We start from the raw sequence: 24626 nt of genomic DNA, 5'->3' as shown, positions 1-24626 counted from the left end.
AGACCAATAGCTTTCCATCTCACTCCCAAGTAAAAATCAAAGGTTGGAATCTCTGTCTGTCATTTACATTGTTTTTCCATGGGATTCTGATGATTTACTGGACTGGCTTCCCAGCTCCATCAGACTGGAAGTCACATCCCGGAGCCCTGCAATCCCAGATATCCCTGGGCCAGCTTCCTCACCTCTTCCAGGGGTTCATCCGAGCATCACTACAGGTGCTATCGCCCTTCCTCGCTTTGTTTCCCCATAGCACGGATCCCCATCTCTCATACCACAATGTCACTTACTTGTCTTGTTTATTGCCTGTCCCCATCCACAAGAATGAAAAGTCCCGGAAGACAAGGGTTTCTGTCTGTTTCACTCACAGGTGTATACTCTGCACCTTGAACAAAGTCTGGAAACTCCAGCAACTCAATAACTGTTCTTGTAATGAATGAAATGGCACGGCCTCTCACCACTGTCTCTTAAGGCAAAGATTTGGCTTTGTTTGTTTGTGCAATTCTAGCATCTACCTGGCACATGGCGTAGATTCGGTAAGAATTAGTCTCATGGATTTCCCTGCGGGACGCAGGTCAATTCTAGGACAGCTGCGGCGGGTAGAGATCAAGAAAACGCCAATGTAACGACCTTTCTGGTTCCCACATCTCATCTTCATTACCTGGGCTCACTTGGACGAGGTCATACACCTTTGGCCAGGCCACTGAAAGACTGACTACACACGGTGGAGCCCGGGAAGGGAAGAAGTGCACGGTGTTTAAGACTTTTTTCTTTTTCTTTCTTTTTTTTTTTGGCACTTGCTAGTCATCCGTGTTTATCGCTAACAGGATGAAGTATCAAGAACGGAGAAGACTGCCTGGCTTTGGAGGAAGTGGCCAAGTAGGGAGTCTGTTAAGGTGGCATTAGGGAGTGTTTTTTTGGAAACCACTGTGGCAATAAAACGTTTTTGAGACGGGAAGTCCGCTTGGAACGTTAATGGGCGTAAGGAGGGGCGCTCAGTAGTACTTGGGCCGCAGTGCCATCAAATGGTGTCCTTCCAGCTCCAAGATGAGAAAGCGATTATGAGAGAAAGAGCAAAGGGAGGGAGAGAGAAAGAGAGGTGGGAAGGAAGCAAAGGCAAGGAAAGAAGGAGGGAGGAAGGCAGGAAAAGAGGAAAGGGAGGCAGGGAGGGAGGGAGAAAAAGACGCAAAAGTTTCCTCTAGTAGATCAGATATTTATTTATTTATTTATTTATTTATTTATTTATTTATTTATTTATTTATTTTGGAAAAACATCCAAACTCATGGCAATCAGCGTAGGCGAGCAAACTTTCTGACATCCTCCCTTCGGCGGTGGACACCACGCCTTCCCTCGCTGAAGAAAGAACGGCTCGGGTTTCCAGAAGGAGCAGCACCGTGGGGGACACCACGCGGCTCCGGGAGCTGGCGCACACCCTCGCGGCCGGCGAGGCCGGTCGCGGCCCCGCGGGGCGGGCGGGTGGGGGTGCGCGGCCCGCCGTCACCGGGGGAGGGGCCGGAGGGTGGCGCGGCGCCCGCGCTTTTCCCGGCCACCCGGCCCCGGGCGGCCGAAACGGCGGGGCGGGCATGGCAGAGACGCGGCCGGGGCCGGAGCGGGGGCTGCAGCTCAGCGCGCTGCCGGACCAGTCCCCGCTGTTGCAACCCGCCCTGGCCGAGCTGCGGCGCCAGGCCCGGGCGGCCGGCGCTCCGCCGACGCCGCTGCCCCTCACCGATTCCTTCCTGCTGCGGTTCCTGCGCGCCCGGGACTTCGACCTCGACCTGGCCTGGCGGGTAAGCGTGCCTCCCGGCTGCGTTCCCCTCCGCGGGCAGGGCTGGGGGCCCGCCGCGGCTCGGCCCAGACCCCCGCGAAAGCTCGAGTCGCCTGCAGAACCTTGGCGGGAAGGCGCCCCAGACGCGCACCGGGCGGCGGGCGCGGTGGCTGCAGGTGCTCTGAGAAATCCCGCGCGGGTCCTGCCAGTTTCTCAGGGTCTTGGAAACGGAAAACCTAGAAAAAGCTGGAGCGCTCTGGGGTGATGGCCCGTTTGACCTCCAACCACTGGAGCTCTGCTCTACATGAGCCTCCCGAACCCATGAAGTTCGGGGCGAATGCCTTTCCTCTCCCTGGCGCAAAGCCGGTGATAGGAACCAAAGTAACAGCTGACAAGGAGGAAGCCTGGATTTATCACATCTTAGCAGACCACTGCACGTGTGGCCGGGAGTATGGAGTTGCCAGTAAAACTGAAGGTCTGAGGCCAAATTCTAGCGAAAGAGTGCCATTCCTGATCATACTTTGCAGGACGGTAAAGCCGTGCGGTATGTTTTGAGTGGAAAGGTATGGGACGAGCTGGCTCTTCTGTGTTTCCAGGTTTGCTACAGATGGTTGAGAGAAGGGGTGGTGCGAAGACAGGAATCGAAAAGACAGATGTAACCTTGAGTTCTGTCACTTTGGGCTCAGCATCCTTTCCTGTTAAATAATGGTGAGAAAGCCTAGCCCACTGATTTCGAGAATTGAACGTTAGCCAATCTGGCAGAGAGCCTGACCTAAGAGTGAGCACCCAGCGATTGAACCTGATCTCGCCCTTTTGCCAACTGGCTTGCTCAATGTCGTGTTGCGAGGTGGGCCGCAGGGGACGTATTATAGTACAGAATCGTAAACATGTCTCGGTATGAGTTTTTGTTGTTGTTGTTAACTAATTTTTAACCGAAAAAGTAAAGAGCATGGGGGATTTAAAAAATCCGTAAGTAGCAAGGAGTGCAAAGTAAATTTCTAAAAGTAACTTTCTAAAGGAACAAACTTCCCCACCCAAAACCTTCATTTCATTGGTCGGTTACCCAGAAGCAGTTACTGTTACATGTTTCTCCTTCTGGGTATAGTCTGAGCGCGCGGCATAGGTATGTGTTTTACGTTTGGCCTTTATTTTATTTTATTTTATTTGTTTACATAACTTCTCATAGAGATCAGCCTATTTCAGCATGTGTGCATACATTGTATTCTTTTGGGGAGCTGTGTGCAATTCCATTGTATGAATTAATGATATTAACATTTATTAACAGTCCCCTGTTACTGGACATAGGAGTTGTCATGAGCCAGCAGCAATGCCATCAATGCATGCTGTTCATTCCTTCAACGATTATTTTTTGAACTGCAATTAGCCTGGCGGTGTACAAAATGCAGTAGATAAGAGACACGGGGTTTCTTCCATCACCAAGTGGACTTTGTAGTATGTCTTTACACATTTGTCTTTGTGCAAAAACAGGAATATATCCTTATAAGGTAAGTTCAGCCTGTACAGTTGCTGAAGAGGTGTATTTTCAATGTTGATGAATGCAACAACTGTCCTTCAAAGTGTTTGCACTAACTTTATCACTTTTATGCTACAGAATGGTGACTTTTTCTTCCTATTATCACCCACCCTGTACTATCAAACATTATGATGTGTGTCAACCTGCTTGGTGAAAAATTGTTTCTCACTGTAATATGCATTTTTTAAATTATAAGTGAGGTTAATCATGTTTCGTATACTTAAAATTTTTTAATTATTTTCCAGTTAACTGCCTGTTTTTACCATTTGTTAATTCTCTTCCATTTTGTTCACATAAAATATACATATAATTTTTTATTCATAAAATATCTGTATGTTTAAAGAAAATAAGCCTTTCTCCTAGTTTGTTGTCTTTTGACATTGCTTGTACTATTTTTTTTTTTTCTCGGCAGAGTTTAAACATTTCTATGTAATCAAACATATCAGTTAGATTGTTCTTTGATTGCTTCTGGGTCTTATAAGCTCTTCTCCTCTCCAAAATTTTCTATAGTAATTTATGACTTCTCTTTTTAATGTTGGAGTTGCTAATCTACTGAGATTTATTTTGATGTTAGGAATGAAATAAGAACCTGACTTTAATTTTGTTTTGTCAGATGTCTACCCAGGTATTCCAACATCATGAGCAATAAACTAAATGCAGCAACTACTAAATACAAACACAACCTTAGGTCCTATGAAGAGTACAGTTCAAATGAGGCATAAACATATAAATGTGTAGAGGTAACTAATAATAAAAAAGTGAATGATTTACCGATTTCATTTTAGCTGCTTTTTAACAGTAATGTCTAGGGGCGCCTGGGTGGCTCAGTCTGTTAAGCGTCTGACTTTGGCTCAGGTCATGATCTCACAGTTTGTGAGTTTGAGCCCCGCCTCGGGGTCTGTGCTGACAGCTCAGAGCCTGGAACCTGCTTTGGATTCTGTGTCTCCCTCTCTCTCTGCCCCTCCCCGGCTCACGCTCAGTCTCTGTCTCTCAAAAAATGAATAAACCTTAAAAAATAATAAATAAATAAAAGTAATGTCTAAACAAAAGAAGAAATAAAATTTACTCCCAGCCTCTGCTATATATATTATTTCCTGTATTCTTTATTTTCCTGAATTGTTTTCATTGCACCATATCCTTGAGGAATTGGCCGGCAAGACTGTCTAAATCCATTGGATAGGGATCAAGTGTCTGTGAACGTTTTGCCTCACTTTTCTGCCAACTGGAAAGGAAAGGGAAAGGCTTAGAGTGTGAAACTATTTTTTTTTCATTTTCCACCATAAAAGCAGCTAATTCAACTCAAAGTCCCTTATTTATAATATAAAAATCCCAAAGTTTTAGCATATGAAGAAAGCTTGATAAGCCCCTCAGTTACATTGAAACTTCTCATTATTCTAGTTTTTATGTTTCAAGTTATAATGAATTAATGAGGTTTTTATGATTCTAATAGCTTATGGAGTACCAGGTATTTTGGTAAATAGTGTTTGTGCGGATTATGTCATTATTCACTTATTTTGGAAGAAACTGAGATGCAGAGAGTAACTAGTCCGAAGTCATTTATTAAGTGGTAGAGCAGGGATCTGAACTTGGCTTGATGTTTGCAGAGCCTATGCTCTCAAGCACACTACACTTGACCCTTCTGTTTAAAACAATGAACTTAAAACAGCCAACTGTTATCCTTTGCCTGTCCCACATATTCTTGTGAATTCCTGTCTTTTACAAGTGACTAGTTCAGTTCCTTATATTTTTGCTCCGTGTGGCAAGTTTTTTTTTATCTTTTAAATATTTTTATGGTTTTCCCAAAGTCTTTGCAGCTTTCAAAATCCATTGACTCTCCCTGCTAATTTCCCTTTCAATGTAGCTTCTTTTGTAAATGTAGCTTCTTTGGTGTTTTCTTCTCCAAAAAATTGGGTAACAGTAGTTACCTCTCAGGATGGTTGTGAGAAGGAATTGAAATGATGCCATTGACCCCTATAAAAGCTGCACATAGTCCTTATTTTGTTTGAAAGTACGTGAAAAATGTAAGAAGAAACATACTCGATTACAACGCATAGTTAAAGTAAACCATAGCTTTTATTTATTTAATGATTCTTAATTGTGGTACAAAAGAGTTGCCTTCCAGTAATGAATATTGACCTGCTTCCAGTTTTCTGTTGTTGTGGACTTTTGATGATTTGTTTGAGAATTGCTCAGTAGCTGTTTACGTCATTTATATAACTTATTTATATGTCAGCCGGGGTTTTGAATTGATTTATCAATGGAAAAGTAATCATCAAAGATCCGAGTTTAGATATTTCAATTTGCAAAAGCTGAATGTCCAAGCATAAGAGTGATTTGCACATCTTTACAAAAGCCAGTTTCTCAGGTTTGTGAATTCAGCTGGCTTACTCATGCATTCATTTATTCTTTCATTCAACACATGTACCTATCTCCCTGGTGCCCAGCACTCTGCGGAGATCAATCAGCCGAAGACCCTGCCTCCGTTACCTAACAGATCCCTTTTAATGAGCCTACAACTTCTATGGCTCCATGGTAAATTCAGATCATTCTTTTTATATAGGTGCTGGTATGCTGCGTCTAGCGTTTTCCTTGAATCAGTATTAAAAGGACTATTTGTATATCTGAGGGACCATCGAAGTAATGAGCATTGTAACATGCCTTTAACCTTTGTTCTGATGCCCTCTCAGACAGGAGGAGGAAGAGAAACTCATAGAGTAGAATGAATATATCAGAATCTACAATGTACCTTTTGTTCTTTCTGCTTTTGGTAGCTGCTATTTAGGTCACCAAGTATTTCGTTGTTGGCAGATTTATGGACTTTTTTCGTTCTTACCTCTCAGTTTCATTTAACTTGTAGCAACTCTCTTTTTTTAAAACAATTTGGAAAAGTTTATCAAATGAAGAAATGAGAGGGAGAAAAACAGAAATAGAGAAAGTTGGAAAGACAATATCCGTGCGAGAGAGAAAGGAGAGAGGGGCAGCTGGCACACGTAACTTCTCCCTCCCTTCTGTGCATCACGGTATCGCTTCTCCTGTATACGGTCTGACCAGCTTTTCTAGTTCTTCAGCCTTTTCCAGTCACTTACATTGTCCAAGGGTTGGAATTCCCCCTTCTGCTTGGTGTTTGAATTTGTATTTGTAGTTTCTCATCCAGAGCATAACAACTTTGTGATCACACCTGTCATGTTTATTCCAATGACAATGGGATCCGTCCCTTCCTTTCATCTGAACCTCAGTTCCCCATTGCTAGCAGACCTCTTCAGACGCAAAACAAACATGTTGGCATTTTACAAAAATTGAGAACACGGAAAATCGTGACGAGGAAAATTTTAAAATCACAAATTTTACATGCATAATTTGATTTTAGGATTCTCCACAAGGCACTGGCAATATCTGTTTTACTTGTAAATGCAGAGTAACCATTACTGGTGGTTCTTTTAAAACAGGATTCCTTCACACTTTGCCACGACGTACCATCCAGGCATCCTGTTCCACCCTGAACGCAAATCTCAATTAAAACATTGATTTTGGGGGCACCTGGGCGGCTCAGTCCATTAAAGATCTGACTTTGGGTCAGGTCATAATCTCACGGCTCGCCCTGTGAGTTCGAGCCCTGCGTCTGACTCTGCTGACAGCTCAGAGCCTGGAGCCTGTTTTGGATTCTGGGCCTCCCTCTCTGTCTGCCCCTTCCCCGCTCATGCTGTGTCTCTCTCTCAAAAATAAATAAACATTAAAAAAATTTTAAACATTGATTTTTGTCGTTTTTCTATTAGTAGAAAGAATAGTAGTGGTATAGAGATGTTCCTTTGTATCTTTGATTTAGCCCATGTTTTTGAAGGAAAAGAAAATGAAAACAAAAAATCCTAGTTACCTTTAATATAAACCTGCACTAAGATACTTGGATGAGCCATATAAATCCAAATAACTCCCAATTATCACAACAGCAGTGGTAACCACCACTCATTATGCCCGTGTATGATTTAACCCTACCGGGAAGATATAGAGAAAACAAGACTCAAGGGAGTTAAATATTTACCCAAGATCACACAGATAACGAATGGTAGAGTTAAGATTTCTCTGAAGCAGCAGCCTGGGAATTTAACTTTTCACTACAAAACATGGCTTGTATGATGCAGTGGTTACTGACAGGTTAGCTCCAAGGAATGCAAGCATTTTACTCTGCTCATTGTTGTAACTCAAGCCCCTACACAGTGTGTGGAACATTGTAGATGCTCCCAAAATACTTGTGGAGCGAATTTGTTTGGTTTCTCTTCTTCCTTGTTTCAGAAAGGACTAAACGTGGATGTTTCAGTTATCTATCGCTGAGTAACAAATCACCCCCAAATTTAGTGGCTCAAACCACAACTATTTATTTGTCTGTGATTCTCTAATTTGGGCAGGGCTGCGTGGGGCTCATCTCCGCTCCACATTGCATCAGATGGGAACTTGGCTGAGATCAGACTGAGAATGGCTCTGGTCATCCAGTGTCTCTCTCCACCTAGACTTACCATTTGGCAATCTTAGTCTTTTTTTTTTTTAATTTTTAATGTTTATTCATTTTTGAGAGGGACAGAGACAGAGTGTGAGCATGGGAGGGGCAGAGAGAGAGGGAGACATAGAATCCGAAGCAGGCTCCAGGCTCTGAGCCGTCAGCACAGAGCCCAACTCAGGGCTCAAACTCATTAGCCAAGCCGTGAGATTGTGACCTGAGCTGAAGTCAGATCTTTAATGGACTGAGTCACCCAGGCTCCCCTTAGTAATCTTATTCTTATGTGATATCTTGATCCCAAAAAGCAAACACAGAAAGTCCCAGATTTCCTAAACTAGCACAGTGTCACTTCTGCCAAAGCAAGATGTAAGACCAGCCCAGATTCAGGGAGGAGGAGGAGGAGGAATCAAATGGATCCCACCTTTGATGGGACGAATGGCGCATGTGTACCAGGAGGGGTGGGTATTTGCAGCTGGTTTTGGAGACTACTGGCCATAGGAGACAAATGAAAATCACTCAACTCTGAATTTGTGGTGAAGTCTTATCACCTGAGATCCTTGATGAAGAGAACTTTAATTTTTACAGCTAGAAAAAAAAATACGGCAGATTACAATCCTGACATAATGGATGGAAGGGGCCACACATAATGCCAAGGCTTTGCTACCATTTTTACGAAGTGCTTACCAGGTATGTTATCTGTAGACAATTTTTATTTTATTTTTCAGTTGCTGAAAAACTATTATAAGTGGAGGGCAGAATGTCCAGAAATAAGTGCCGATCTACGCCCTAGAAGTATCCTTGGCCTTCTGAAGGCCGGTTACCTTGGAGTTCTGAGAGCCAGAGATCCCACTGGCAGCAAAGTTCTTATTTACAGAATCGGTAAGTCACACGTAGTACTTTTTCTCTTTTTCTTTTTTTTTTCTTGACTGCCCTATTGAAAGCTTTAATGAGTCCATATTTAAGAATTCAGCTTTTTAGGTTTTCACTTAGGTTTAATTAAGATTCTAATGTCCCTCAAATATAATAAAACTGGCAATTGTGAGAAAATTAAAAACCAACGAAAATCTTACTTCCATTCTTCCACACAGTCAACTGTATAAAATAAGAGAGAAAGCAAACAGAGTAGAGAAATAAGGAAAAAAGGTGAAAACATCAAGGTAAAGGCTTTAAAAAGTACTCAGTAGGAAATCCAAATAAGAATTCTGAACTGTAATAATGCCACATGAGAGCATGGATTTTGTCTGTTCAGTGTGTCCCAAACACTGAAACGAGGGCCTAATACTTAAATACTTCTGGAGTGAGTGAATGGCTAGTGGGTTAACCCCCCAGGGCTGGGGAGGCAGGGGCCCACTCTCTGGGATGAGAAAGGAGCATTCCCGGGTAGTCGGAAGACAGTGTATTTATTCCACATGGCCCTCTCGTCACATCTTCCCCCTTTTCACATCAGGCCTTCCTGGTCCTTTCCGTAGGTTGGTGACTGCCCCTTCCTTTGACCTTTGTGTGGCTAAAAATGGTGCGTAACGGAGGACTCACATGGCCCCCGGCATCGTCCCTTGGCCCAGTGGGAAGGACAAAGATAACGCATATTTCATGAGGAGGATCTCATGAATTATAATCTTACAAAAACTGTTGCATCTGAAAATATTCTAGGGAACTTTAAAATATCTACAGATTTGCTTTTTCTGCCTGATTATAGGTAACTCAGCTGTTACCTGTAAGTCAACTGTTTATGATCTTGCAAGAAGACACTGCATTCAATTCTTTAGGGTATCAGAAGATGGGGTGGGAGGATTCCGGTTTTCACTCCAGCTTACGTATTGAGTACACCTGGGTCAATCGTGAAGCTGTTGTCTATAAAGCAGACATCACAATGTCCTGTCTTCTTGTCGCCCCGCCAGTGTTCTAGGAAGATGAAGGACGTTCCCCAAGTTATTTAGGGGTAGCGTTGCCAGAGTTAAGATAGTATCCTTGTTTTGTATAGCAAGTAAACATACATTTTATGAAAATATGGTGTGTCCAGTTCGCATTTGAATTTCAGATAAACAGCAAATAAGTTTTTAGTATGCATGGGGCACACTTACGTTAAAAATTACATCCTGATCATCTGAATTCCAGTTTTGACAGGGAGGCTTATATTTTATCTGCAATGCTAGTTGGAGGTCCCAGGAATATAAAGCTGAAACCTGCAGGGGATTCTTTCTGCAAGTGTCCTGACTATACTGCCTGGCTGGAGTTTGTTTTTTGTTTTTTGTTTTTTGTATTTTTTTTTTTGTTTTTTGGGTTTGTTCATAAATTGCCTGGGGGCAGCAAGTTAAGAAGTACAAATGACACCTTGAAAGTAAAAAGCAAATGTACTACTTTGATCATAAGTACCTTAACACTGGGGGCACCTGGCTGGCTCAGTCAGTGGAGCCAGTGACTCTTGGTCTCGGGGTTGTAAGTTTGAGCCCCACACTGGGTGCAGAGATTACTTAAAAATAAAATCTTTAGGGGCGCCTGGGTGGCTCAGTCGGTTGAGTCCTGATTTTGCACTCACGGCTTAGAACCTGCTTGGGATTCTTTCTCTCCCTCTCTCTCTCTCTCTCTGCCCCTCCCCTACTCAAACACACACACTCTCTCTTTCTCTTGCTCTCAAAATAAATAAACTTTAAAAAATTAAAAATAAAGCCTTTATAAATACATACATACATATATACCTTAACAGTGAATCAATAGTCTTCTATTGCTTAGGGAGGGTTTCTTGTAGTACATTAATGGTTAAGTATACTGTTTAACTAAAAGAGATTTTAAAGTCAAGAAAACATGTAGGTCAGTGATGGTCAGGGCAGCAAGGCATGTAGCAAATTTCCTGTGTGTTATGTAGAATAAGACATTATTCTAGGGTGAAAAGGAGCATCAGGAGAGGTTTAGGAGTAAAATGAAAGGATAGAATAAAGATTTATGAATTTCCTCAACTTAACTGAATTAATGGGAGGAACTGAAGGAAATCTGTGGTAGAGGGTTTGGGACATTAGCATCACCCCCTTTCCCTAGGTATCATGTCTGCAGTAAACGCAGTGACAAAATGTACAGAGCCTTTTCGCCATCCTGTCAGGGCAATACAAGGTGAAACTCAGTTTTTGCCATTATTAGCTCGCAAGCCAGAGCATATCATTTTATGCTTTTGGGACCCACTACTATACCGCAGCAGCAAAAATACAATTAGCAGTGACCGTTAACTTTGACCGTGGCGTAGTTCTTAGGAATACAAGTTCTACAGCACATTGACCAGGTTGGAACTCCAGCTCTGCTACTTTCTAGCTACATGGGAAGTCGTACCTGTAATCCCATTTTCTCATCTGTCAAACGGGCATAGTAAAAACCCATCTCACAGGGTTGCTGTGAGCGTTAAATCTCACAATATATACGAAATATAATTAGAACGTTACCTGACATATAAGAAGCACTCGATAAATGTTAGATAGATGCTGAAAAAGGAATTAGAAATCTAAGGCATGTTTTTCTTTTGCCTCAAAGAAGCTTCGAGCCTAGACCAGTGCTATCCAGTGGAATTTTCTATAATGATGAAATTGTTCTGCAATAGCCACTAGCCACATGTGACTACTGAGCACTTGAATGTGGCTTTTGCAACTAAGAAACTGAGGTTTTAATTTTACCCAATGGTAATTAATTTAGGTTTAAATAGCCACACGTGGCTAATGGCTACCATATTGGACAGCACAGGTCTAGACAACTATGTTGGTGAGCTCAGAAATTTAGGTCAGCTACTATTTTCTTAACTGCAGACTTTCAATCATTCTGCTCCTAGTTTTCACCATGGTAGCTTTCTGCCAATGTCTGAAGTAGTATATTATATTTGAGCTGGGTTATCCATGAATTGATTATTCAAATTCTTACCAGGCAGCTGAGGCTCTTAAAAAGCAAGGGGCAATCCTATTGTGCCTACCTGGGAATACTTCTGATGGTCTCTTCTCCATATATCTTTGAATTTTTTTTTGCTAATAGACACTTCCCATCAATATTTAAATCTGTTAAGGGTCAGCCATCCAAAACAAAGTGAAAACTCCTCCTCAATCCCACCAGACCCTCCAGCCTCCGCTCCAGCTATCTCCCCACTCCTCATTCTTGGCCAAACATCTTAAATTAGTGATGTTCACCATCTGTATTTTCTCAGTTTTTCACAATTGCTCTCAAGCCACCCTGGCCTAATTTCACTTCCACCTCTGTGCTGAAATGACCTTAACAAATCATCAGTGGCCTTCTTTTCACCAAATCTAATGGACATGTTCGGTTCTGTTTGACTTGATCTCTCAACACAGCAAACCACTTCCTCTTACTGGAGATATCCTCTTTCCCTGGCTTTTCTGATGCCACATTCTCCTGATGTTTTCCTGGCTTATCTCCTTCTTAGTCTCCTTTGCTGGCACCACCTATTCTATGACCCTTTAAATTCTGAAATTCCTTAGGGTATTGGCCTCAACCTCCTGTTCTGATGCTACTTTCTGCATAGACCTAAGACAATCCCTATTGTGCTGTCTCACCCCCATATCTCCTGTCCCCAGGGACCCATACAACCAGCTCCTTGTTCCATCTGTATCCAGTTAGATGTCTCTCAGTCACCATTTTTACATGTCCAAAAGTATGTATGATCTTTTCCTCCCCAAACATTTCTCTTCCACTGTTTTCTATCTCAGTAAATGGTACCACCATTCTACCCAGCTGTCCAAGCCAGAAACTGGTGCTTTGAAACTTTGCCGTTACTTACTCATGAATCTTCCCCCCCTCTTTTTAATTTGTTTTGTTAGACACTCCATGGAACCTTCAATATGAAGATTTACATCTTTTTCCACGTTGGAACATTTTTCTCTACTGTTACTCCCCTTTCCTCTATTCCCCATTCTCTGCATTATTACCTTCCAGAACTCTAATTAGTTGGATGTTGAAACTTCTGCTAGCTGCCTGTCACCAGCTGCATGAGTCTTTTGATACATACATATCAATTCTTGGCTCTTTTCAGAGAATTCCTCAGCTTGGTATTCCAAACCATTATCCACTCGTTGGCTTTGTCTTTTCTGCCATTTGCCCCTTCAGCTGAGATTTGCTTGAATTGCCATCTTTTTATTTCCAAGATCTCAGCTGATTCTTTCAGATAATATTCTGTCCTGGGGCGCCTGGATGGCTCAATCAGCTAAGCATCTGACTCTTGGTGTTGGCTCAGGTCACAACCTCACGGTTTCTGGGTTTGAGCCACACATCTGGCTCTGCACTGACAGTGCAGAGCCTGCTTGGGATTCTCTCTCTCTCCTTCTCTCTGCATCTTCCTTGCTTGTGCTCTCTCTCTCTCTCAAAATGAATAAATAAACTTAAGTAACAACATGTTCTTATAATAGCCTGCATTATTCTTTTTTTCCCCTCACAAACTATTTTGCTTCTTTTTAATGTCTCTTGCTTTATTAACTGTTTTCTTGCATTTTAGTGCCTTTATCTATTGAGTGTGACTCCCTTCTTCCTTGAATGTGTATATTTTTAAAAATTCTTATAATACTGGGGCGCCTGGGTGGCGCAGTCGGTTAAGCGTCCGACTTCAGCCAGGTCACGATCTCGCGGTCTGTGAGTTCGAGCCCCGCGTCGGGCTCTGGGCTGATGGCTCAGAGCCTGGAGCCTGTTTCGGATTCTGTGTCTCCCTCTCTCTCTGCCCCTCCCCCGTTCATGCTCTGTCTCTCTCTGTCCCAAAAATAAAAATAAACGTTGAAAAAAAAAAATTAAAAAAAAAAATTCTTATAATACTGAATGACTGCGTATCTTCTTTTAAGATCACCTGTTTACCTGTCTGTTACTGCCATTTCTCCTTGCCCTGGCCTGCCCAGGGATGGTAGGGGAGGGGAGAAGACTAGAATGTCAGTTAGTCTTCTAGTTGTTTCCCCCTGGGTGTGGGCAGCTACTGGAGTGCTTCCCTGTCTCTTTTCCAAAGCCCACACTTACTGTTCTGGCCTGTTCAGACATGACGGCTATGTGCTGTTGCTACTGAGGAGTGTCTGAGACATCAGCCTGCCAATCTGCTGTTCACACATTTCCCTTAGCAACCTCTTTGGTTACTACAGGGCCCTAGTTACTCCTTTCAAGGCTTTATCACCCAAAAGCTTTTCTCATTTCCAATACCTCTGAGCTTGGAGCATACCTGGGGGCATTCTCATCTTCAGCCACAGCTGTCTCCTGCATGGGGTGGGCGTAGTTTCATCTGGCAGTCAAATCTAGCCTGCATGCATTCTCTTTTCCCCCATGCTTTTAAAATCTGTTCTTTATAGGGATATGAGGGTGGAGGGAAAAGCAGGAACATGTTTTTAGATCTATTTGATCTATTATTCAATCCATGATCATTGTACATGTTTTTATTTCTACTGATCTTTTAAGTCTTGAAAGAATTGGTTTCCCTTTGTAAATCTTCCTGAGTTTTTACACTATGCTGAGATATACTATTTAAAAATTTTCTTTTTTAGCACAATGGGACCCAAAAGTTTTCACAGCTTATGATGTTTTCCGTGTAAGTCTAATCACATCCGAGCTTATTGTAGAGGAGGTAGAAACCCAACGGAATGGTATCAAAGCTGTCTTTGATCTAGAAGGCTGGCAGTTTTCTCACGCTTTTCAAATTACCCCATCGGTAGCCAAGAAGATTGCTGCTGTTCTTACAGTAAGTGTGTATTTTAACTCTTTGGGATAAATTTGTAAGGGATGGTGCATTTATCAGAAAATTAAATAAAAATTTTTAAGTGATACACATAACTCAATGACGCTAAGAGGAAGTAAAGGGCGATTAATTCATGAAACAAAGAACGTTGCAAGAAACCAAAAATACGTTCAAAATTAGTAACCACAGGATTTATACATTTAAACAACAATGTGGTAATTTTCTCTTTTTGTTATTAAATTTTTCTTCCTAAATTAAAAGATTGACTCAAAACAATATTTATAGCAATGGTACAATAGAATGTAACATTCTTGGTAGGTATAAATTGATGCAGTTCTTTCAGAAATTAAAAGATTTTTAAGATGGCCATCATCTAATACTACTTTCGGGGGCCTAGCCAAGGAATAATCTTAAATACGGTGAAGACTTTGTATATACTATGTGCCAGGTACTTTGTTAAGTGTCTCAAGTGCATTACCATTTAATGGCCAAACGAGCCTATGGCTATTATTTTCCCATTTTACAGATTAATTAACTGTATCGGAGAGATCACAATGCCCAAGTACACACATTATGTCAGTAGAGAAGCAAGAATTCCGGGTCAGGTCATCTGAATGTAAGAGTTGTGCTTTTTGCCTTATGTAAATGAAGACAGTTGCTTTGGCATCAATTTTTATAGACGAAAATTAGAAACAGCTTATTAGTGCAGTAACAGGAAAATGGTTACTTAAATTATGGTACATCCATTTAATAGATTATTGCAATGATATTAAAACTCATGATGTGTAAAAAAAATCGTATTGTCTCAATAAAACAAAACAGGGTGCAAATTATTTAGAGACCATATTGGCAATTATGTTTAAAATAAAATTATTCACAGAAAGAATCTGGAAGGAAAAGCTCCAAATTGATAACACATCTCTAAAAGCTATGCATAAGAAAAAAAATTTTTTTTATGACAGAAACTTGGGGAGACAAATCAGTACATTAACAACACATTTTGGGTAGGAAAACTATTGATGAAGTGTTTTTTATTTATCCTTAACTTTCCAAATAAACCTATGTTACTTTGATGTGAAAGACTTAACCTGGGTTAAAGGTTTAAAAGTGTGTGTTTATTCTTTCAACTTCTATGAAGTTTTAATTATTTTCTCAAAATAAAAATTAGGAGAAGATGGTTAACTATAAATATCCAAATGACTGATTGGTTCCTTGAAAGAACATGTATACGTGATTAGGGAAGATATTTTCTGTGTCTTACTTACAAAAGATGTAGATGGGTCTTAACATACTTTGTCTAAGCTGTAAGGTGAAATCTTTTTTAGAGATTTTCCTTACTCTAGCGACTGTGAACTGGAAGGGAGGCTATTGTATTGATACAATACATAATTCTGAAAATAAAATCCCACTTTAGGTCCTGCATGCACTAGGTATAGCAAGTGTTCAAAGAATGGACTGCTCGATAGGAATATATGTTAATTTATGCTTTGTTATTAACATTTTTTTATTTTCAAAAGGATTCCTTTCCATTAAAAGTTCGTGGTATCCATTTGATAAATGAGCCAATAATTTTTCATGCTGTCTTTTCCATGATTAAACCATTCCTGACTGAAAAAATTAAGGAACGGGTGAGTAAAAAACATATTCAAGTCACTATTCTTCTGTAGCAGACATTCCAATCCTTTTTTTATTTAAGGATGGCATTATTATCTCCCCTCCCCTCCTCACAATTAACCCAGTGTTGTAAGTATTTGTCTAACAAACCAACTGCTTTTGTAAATTAAGATTCCTTTTTGATTTTGAAAAACCAAGCTAGTGAGATTGGAGAAACTGGGCCTCTCGTTCATTGCTAGTGGCAGTGCAAAACGGCATATTCCCTCTAGAGGGCAGTGTGGTCATAGTTACCAAAATCACAGTCCTTGCACTTCTGGGATTTTATCCCACAGATCTACCAACACATTAACAAAATTACATGTACGAGAGGATTCACTGCAACAAAAGATTGGAAACCACCAAGTGTTCATCATCGGGGAACTGGTTATATAAACAGACACATCAACTCAATAGAATATGATGTAATTTGCAGGATGTATTGTAAAGTGAAATAAGCAAACGAAGGATAGCTTTTATAGTATGCTACCTTATGTATAAAAAGGGGAGAAATCATGGGGCGCCTGGGTGGCGCAGTCGGTTAAGCGTCCGACTTCAGCCAGGTCACGATCTCGCGGTCCGTGAGTTCGAGCCCCGCGTCAGGCTCTGGGCTGACGGCTCAGAGCCTGGAGCCTGTTTCCGATTCTGTGTCTCCCTCTCTCTCTGCCCCTCCCCCGTTCATGCTCTGTCTCTCTCTGTCCCAAAAATAAATAAACGTTGAAAAAAAAATTAAAAAAAATAAATAAATAAAAAGGGGAGAAATCAGAATCTCTGGTTACAGCTGCATTAAAAGGATATACAAGAAAGCAACCTAAATGGTTACCTAAATGGTAGCAGAGGCAGATGAGGTGTGAGTAGGGACCAGGGCATCTCACTGTGTATCTTTTATCTTGTTTTGATTTCTAGCCATATGAATGTGTTATGTGTGCAAATAAAAAATAAATGTATTTAAATTAGACATGCATGACTGAAAATCACAGTACCCAAGGTATGTGACTTAATGTCATGTTAGTTAAAGCAAAACGATTTGATTGTTTTTGTTTTTGTCTTCTTTTTTGACCTATCCTGTGGAGGCTTATCTGAGGTGACTAATGTCTTTTAGGAGTTTTTCAAGTATCAAAAATAAAATCTGAGTTCCCAAGAATGGCAACCACTCTTCTACATTAATCTGTAAAGGATAATCTGTAGAGGTTATTCAGTAGGAATTTCTATCTGTCTTCAAGAAGAACCACACCTATGAAGATGGCCACTTTTCATTCTAGTATTTTTAGAAAAGTCAGTTTTGGGGTGTTCATTATTGTCTCTCTTCAGTGTAGCTTCTTAATGGCTGACCACCTTCTGTTTACTATGTCTAAAAATAAGTATTTCTATTTTGGGGTATATTCTGGACAAATAAAAGCAAAAATACTCAACCTAACAAATAGGAGAATATGAGCAAAAAAGAAAGAAAAATTAAAAATTGAGAAGGAGGTGAAGCATTTCGGTGAAAGTTAATTGACATGAAATGGACTTGCCACAATTAGAGAAGTGGGGACCCAGTCCAGCCCTTCTCCCATTCAACCTTTTGCCAATACCCTATGAATGTTCTTATTTGGCCCTTCCTGAGGAGATAGGAGATTTTCTTTTCAATGAGCTGATGATATTTTAAACATTTCAGAAGAAGCCAAGAATTGGGGCTCTGAGGTTCCTGAGGAACTTGTTTTATTCTTCTAATGCACAGATGAACATTTTACCCTAGCAGATGGAAAAAGGGTACTTATTTGTTTCTAGCAACATGTGCTAAAGGTTCTAAGTCTTTATTTTAACTTCATGGCATTATATGATCAATTTTTATAGTTTAAAGTATTTGAAAATTTAAGGTTCTCCACCATAATTGTCTCTTAATTCTTTAATAGCCAATTTAATAGCCATTAATTGTACCACATAAATTACTCCCCACATACATAGCTGTGTGTGCAGATATATGCTTTTATTTCATATGAACTGATACCAAGTAGCACATTTTTTTATCATCTATAGAAGAGTCTCAGGATATTAGATGTTTTGAATCACATGTACATTAGGGAACAGAATGTATAAAATAATTTTATTTAGAGTTTAAAAAAATCTATTTTTTAAAGTTTATTTACTCAAGGGGTGGGGGGATGGAGGGGCAAAGAGAGAGGAAGAGAGAGAATCCCAAGCAGGCTCTCTGTTGACAGCATGGATTTCACGAATGGTGAGATCATGACCTGGGCCGAAATCAAGAGTCACATGCTTAACCGACTGAGCCACCCAGGTGCCCCTAAAAATCTATTTTTGAAAGAGGATAGAAGATCTTTTTATAAATCTTACATAGTTATCAGAATACAAACATGTATAAAAAACAGTAAGATGATTAGACTCATAAGCAACACAATACAAACTTAAGTAAAATTCTTACATAAGTAGAGAAATAAAGGGCATAGTGTCTATTCATGCTCTCCTATCTTGAAAGTCATTAGAGTGCCTTATTTTATGGTATTGATTTTACATTAGAAATGCATCTAGTAAACTGAGAGGCTGGGACATATCTTCTCAAACATTTTGGCTATTTCAGATTCATATGCATGGGAACAATTACAAACAAAGCTTACTTCAGCATTTCCCAGACATTCTCCCTCTGGAATATGGTGGTACAGAATTCTCCATGGAGGACATTTGTCAGGAGTGGACAAATTTTATAATGAAGTCTGAAAATTATCTCAGCAGCATTTCACAGATCAATCAATGAGAAGAAGTTATTTAATGTGAATATTAAATATACATGAGTGAGATCCTACCTGGTTACATGAATGAAAGAAAAATAATCTTTTTAAACTAGTTAATGCTTGCCTGATTGATCTTCTAAAATGTAAAACTCTTCTGACATGAGCAACATAGGGATTTGGAAAACTGCTTTTTAAATGCATTTTATCTTTCAGGTAGTTAAATGTTAGTACTTCTTGAAAGCATAGAAGAGATTCCTCGTTTTTGTACTTGAAGTTATCTCTTAAAGTAGCTATTCATGTTCACCTTTGTATATTTCTGAAAAGTTTCCTTTTAACCAAGTTATTTGACTACATTGGTTTAGGAATTAGTGTCCTACAAATAGTCCATGAAAAAGAAGTATGAGTGCAGATCATCTGATGATAAAAATCTATCAACATCCATCATGGGTGGGTGTCAGATTAGATTATAATTCAGATTAAAATCTGAATACACTTTTACAGAGTTATTTCTATGGGCCAGCAAGACAGTTTATCTCAGGGAGGTTCTATTTCAGCATAATTTGCACAATAGAAAATTTTGATTGAAGAGTCTAGATACCATAAACTATTGTATGTAGCATCTAGAGGTCTCTGAAATTACTCATGTTGACAAAATTGATAATCAAAAATAATTTAGGAAATATTTTAGGTATAGGTGATGGCTTCTTAATACTAGTTCTGCATTTTCAAACAAATCAAGAACGTAATTTTGACTTCTGTTTTTAGTTATCTTATCAAGACTACACAGAGACTTAGAAATGGAATAATACTTAGTAGTCATACATGGACTCTATTTTTAATTGAACAATAACACAACTACACAAAGGAAAGGAAATGTTTACATTTTAAAAATCACTGTCAGTTACACCTGGAACTTTTCAGATTATGTATGAAATAATTTAACTTTTAATATATATCAGAATATTCTAGACAAATTCTATAATTCATATTTACTTTAAAAAATCAGTAGTTAAAATGTGCTGTTTATATTATAGCTTATGTCATAGAATATTTCATTTATTAAGAAAGATACAGTGTCAATATAGCTTTCAATTTATGACAGTGTTTCATAATTTTTAAATTTTATTTTAAGTTTGAAAAGAAAAAAACAGCGCAAATTTGTTACACATTTGTTCAACTTTAATCATGCAATAGTATCTTTGTGAAAGGATATATGAAGGGTATTTTTCTTTATAAGAAAATTATTCTAATCAGGTGAGCTGATAATTTTAATTCTCTGTACATATGTCTATGAAAAAATTGAGAGCAACTGTGAATGTTCATTAGAGAACAAATTTTGATTTAGCATTGGGAAGCTAACTTTACATTATAATTTTTATTAAAAAATTAGATTGTGCCTGTTTTCTAAAAAAAAATCGTAAAGACTTCCTTCCAAATTATATAATTCACAAAATTGTATGATTAAAAATAGCAGAATAAAATCATTGAAAAACAATAAACAATAACAACAACAAAAAGCTCTGGTTTACCCAACTTTTATTTTTCTATAAAGGAGGCTTATCTCCGAGTTCCACTTCATTTACGTTTGGATACTTAAAACACTTACTCATGACTCTGTGAAGGAATGATTACTTTAGCACGTGAATAAAGGATAGTATTTAAAAATGTTGTTTAAATGTGATTCACTGGTGATGTTATTAACAGTAAATAGAATTAAAATATGTCAATCAGTAGAAGTGCATTTCATGATGGTACTGTGACATATTTTTTTAAATGCAGCAATTCACTGAAGAACATGAAAAGAACAAGGCGAAATGAGCAGGCAATTTTATAAGGTGGCAGGATAAATAACTATCAAATTGTCTCTATTACTAAGTTACTGTATATTACTTTACTGTAATTGCACCAGAAGTGCCTTTTACAAGGTTAACTCTAACATGTGCTCATCATGTTACTGAGCTGCACAATAATTTGTGTTAATATTGTTCAAAAATAATAAAGATCTTTTACATAAGCTATAGCTGTTTCTTTCTCATTTTTAAATATAAATATTAGGCATTCATTTTCAAAAATTACTTTTCCTTACAGGTAAGCTTAGGAAAAACTTACCAAATCTGGTTGTCCAGTACCCAAAGGCTAGTTTTCCTTTGTCAGTTTTCATTGCAGGCTGGTTTTCCCCGCTGCTTAGCTCAGCATCATCTTTCTCTAATGCCTTTGGCTGTGCTTAAAGGGACCACAAGCCAATTTCATGAAACTAAGCCATGCAGACTTAAAGAAGTTAAAACTTCTAAGTGAAAAAAGAGTGTGCTACTTAATCAGATAATTTAATTTTGAAACCAAATCTGCTGTTAGCCTGGATCATGACTTTATTTGTCAAACTATATATTTTTCTTACGGAAATAACACTGAAGTCATACAGCACATACTCTCTTTGCCACTCACCTGAATGAAGCCTAGAGCTCACGGAACAGGTCAAACATACAAACCAGCCCAAAACTCAGCACACTAGTAGCATGATGTTGTCTGAAACCCTCCTTACTGGCCTTACATGTTTGTTGAATTTTGCCAATCACAGAGGCTGTGGAGGAAGTAGGAGTTACAAAGGAAGAACTAGAAATGATGGTAATAAAATTAGGATTGGCAGCCGTACGTCTCCACTAATTTTCTGGTTAGCAAGCACACACCATCCTCCTCCTGCCCCCACACCCAGTATTCACTTGACCACTCCCTTCTCTATCCGAGTTGACCACATCCATCCATTAACTATGTACTTTTGGTAACACTGTACACGGACTTAGTATTATAGTGAACAGAAAACTTAACTAGATGCTACCTGGAAGAGATAAAATATATCTCCAAAATAGGTGAAGTGCAGTATAGTGTAAGCGTTATTAGAAGGGTTCCAAGAGAATGCTTTGGCAGGAAGGATCATTTCTATGTGGGGTAACTGAGGATGTGTTCTTAGATGAGGTACAATTTGAAGCTTTAAGAATTGACCGCCCTAGAGAACAACGAAAACTGAAGACAGGAAAGATATTCCAAGAAAAGAAATAGCATGAGCAAAGACTTAGAGATGAGAAAGAATAGGCCATGTCTGAGAAACAGTAAATAGTCCTGTTTTGGAGGGAGGGGATGGGAACAGGAGAGTGAGCCTGTCTGGGCTGACAGCTCAGAGCCTGGAGCCTGCTTCCGATTCTGTCTCCGTGTTCCTCCCCCGTTTGTGCTCTGTTTCTCTCTCTCTCTCAAAAATAAATAAACATTTAAAAAATTATATAAAAAATTAAAGATGCACGTGACACAAAATATGGGAGGCCTTGAACACCCACTGAAAGGCACTCAAATGTATGGATTACTTACTTTGTGCCAGACAAAACATGAGATTCAATTCAATCTTTGCTGAAAAAAAAAAAAAAAAAGGCCCATTTTTACAGAAGAGAACTGAACTCTAAAAGTGTCTGTCCCTGGCTCAGGATCACAGAGCTAGTAAATGCCAGCATCAGACCGAACTTGGCTAGCCTTGCTGTGAAGTCCACACCCTCCACGACACCACCATGCTCCTCACAGACCCAGTTCCACAGGTCACCAGACTCTACCAATCCTACTTGGAAATGTCTGGCCCTGACCCACTTCTAAGGTTAATCACCTCTCATCAGACCTGCTGTAATAGCCCACATTTGACTACCAGTTTCTCATTATTCCTGACCTGACGTTCCCCTTCCGCTGTTGCCAGAGTTACGTTCTGCAAGATTTTATTACCTGAACTTTGAGACAGCAGCGCTGGGTGTATGGGAAACTGCTAATTGGCACCTGAGGCCTCTTACAACCAGTCCCAACCTGTTCTTCCATTCTCGCTCTGAACCCCACCTATACTGTAGGCACACATCCTTTTCACCACTTTGTAACTCTCACCATCTCCACACAGGACATCTCAGTATCAATAGCAAGGGAGGTGGGGAGGGAGGGAGGGAGGTAAAATGTGCGTGTTCTGTACTTTGAAGCTTCACTCTTATTGTTTCCTCTGCTCCGTGCTCTTTCCCACTTTCTCTGTGTGCTCAATCTGCAAGGTCCTGCTCACCTGTCATATCTGTGAAACCTCTCACCCTCTCGAGAATTCTTTGTTCCTGCTTGTGGATCCTCTGCGTGGATGTCTAAAACAATCCTTATGACCCTGAATTTATAGCTACCTGCCTGTCTCCCTGCTCGACAGTGCTCTTAAATGCAGTCTTCTTCTTTTTTTAAGAAATTTTTTTAATGTTTTATTCATTTTTGAGACAGAGAGACAGAGCATGAGCAGGGGAGAGGCAGAGAGAGAGGGAGACACAGAATCCGAAGCAAGCTCCAGGCTCTGAGCTGTCAGCATAGAGCCTGACGCGGGGCTCGAACTCACAAACCGTGAGATCATGACCTGAGCCGAAGTCGGACGCTTAACCGACTGAGTCACCCAGGTGCCCCTAAATGCAGTCTTCTTTACCTTTGTCTAATAGTATCTAAGCAGCATCTAGCAGACGGTCAATACTCACAGGATGCAGACCTTACCGAGGGATATTTCTCGGTGCAAGGCTGGGCGACAGCCCTCAGGGGAACAATCACAGGTGGATGAAAGTCTGCCTTGTGCTATATAGGATACTGTTTACTGGGAAGCTGGGCTGTCCATAGGAGCCTCCTTACAGATTTTCAGACTTGACCTCCTCTCTCTACTTTTTCTCTCTCTCTCATCCTAAATGTTAGCTGTGTTACAATAAGGTCCTACCCTGTTGACCTTTATTTCTGCCTCAAACTTCAATTCGTTTCTATGTTTTAAGTATCTTAAGTGATTGGCTTTAATTTTTTAGCTGATTTTAAACTTCACTTCCTTTACTTCTATACCCACAGACATACAAACTACAGGCTGGCCCCAGTGCATTTGTTCCAGAGACTCACTAACCGCGTTGAATAAATAGGCTCCACCCCTGTGGCAGTTTGGCTGTCACCGGGAGCTCCCTCTCCAGTCCAACAGAGCTGTTGTGGCAGGTCACCCACAGCGGAGCTTTGCTGTGCACCACACCCCTCTTCTCAGAACACCCTGCACTTGGGGTGAGGTGAAGGTCTGGGATGGGGAATGGTCAGGCACAGCCCCACACTCTACTCCGTCTTCCTTCCCTGCTGCTCAGTCTCATCCATCCATGACTCAGGTGAACCTCTTTTGAGGAAGTTCAGTCCCTCCTCTGAGGGCGTCCGAGCCTCATTACCTTCTCTGCCTAATGGTCGTTGTCAATGCCCAATATTTACTCCAAGCTCTTGCCCACAAGGGACATAACATCTCTAAACATAAAACAATGAGTGGCTCTCAAGTACTAGCACATGATATCCTCCCTGAAGTAAAGGCTTTATTCCTAAAAAAATCAACACCGTTATCAGTTTCCCTCTCCGCAAGACCAAAAGACAACTCTGAGGGTTTCTAAGAATAGTTAGCTGTCACCAGAACTGACTCCCTGACTTTTCTGCCGTAGCCTCTTCCTTATATATCATGACTAAAGCGATGTCTCTGACCCCCTTAACTGGGTTCCATGCCTGCATCTCAAAACCTCAAATCCTCTCCATGCTCTTCTCTCACTCTTGGAGTCCCCAGTTACTCATACCTCTTCCCTTTTGTATACATGAAAGGGGTAGATACACTTCAGGGGTCCCAAGCCAAAACACACTATCCTCCTCAAAACCACAACTGCTCCAAAATTACAAAGAATACAACCTTGGGTTCACATTTCACAACTTAAAAAAAAAAAAGCTGTACTTC

General features: G+C 40.2%; 1 protein-coding gene across 2 annotated transcripts; it reads left to right on the top strand.

Annotated features, from left to right (window-relative positions):
• Positions 1 to 1547: 1547 nt before the first annotated feature.
• Positions 1548 to 20871, top strand: TTPA (alpha tocopherol transfer protein). 2 transcript variants are annotated; one of them, XM_043601146.1, is made up of 5 exons: positions 1548 to 1785; positions 8512 to 8665; positions 14284 to 14477; positions 16097 to 16102; positions 18703 to 20871. In XM_043601146.1, the coding sequence occupies exons 1-5, from the start codon at positions 1582 to 1584 to the stop codon at positions 18874 to 18876; spliced, it is 732 nt and encodes a 243-aa protein (XP_043457081.1). In that variant the 5' UTR covers positions 1548 to 1581; the 3' UTR covers positions 18877 to 20871. The 2 variants fall into 2 exon arrangements, with proteins under 2 accessions (XP_043457081.1, XP_043457080.1); XM_043601145.1 differs by having other exon boundaries at positions 1554 to 1785; positions 15992 to 16102.
• The last annotated feature ends 3755 nt before the right edge of the window (positions 20872 to 24626 follow it).

The sequence above is a fragment of the Prionailurus bengalensis genome, chromosome F2, assembly GCF_016509475.1.
Source record: "Prionailurus bengalensis isolate Pbe53 chromosome F2, Fcat_Pben_1.1_paternal_pri, whole genome shotgun sequence".
Lineage (NCBI taxonomy): Eukaryota > Metazoa > Chordata > Mammalia > Carnivora > Felidae > Prionailurus > Prionailurus bengalensis.
Note: the sequence above shows the minus strand (reverse complement) of the source record. Positions and strands in the feature narration are given on the sequence as shown.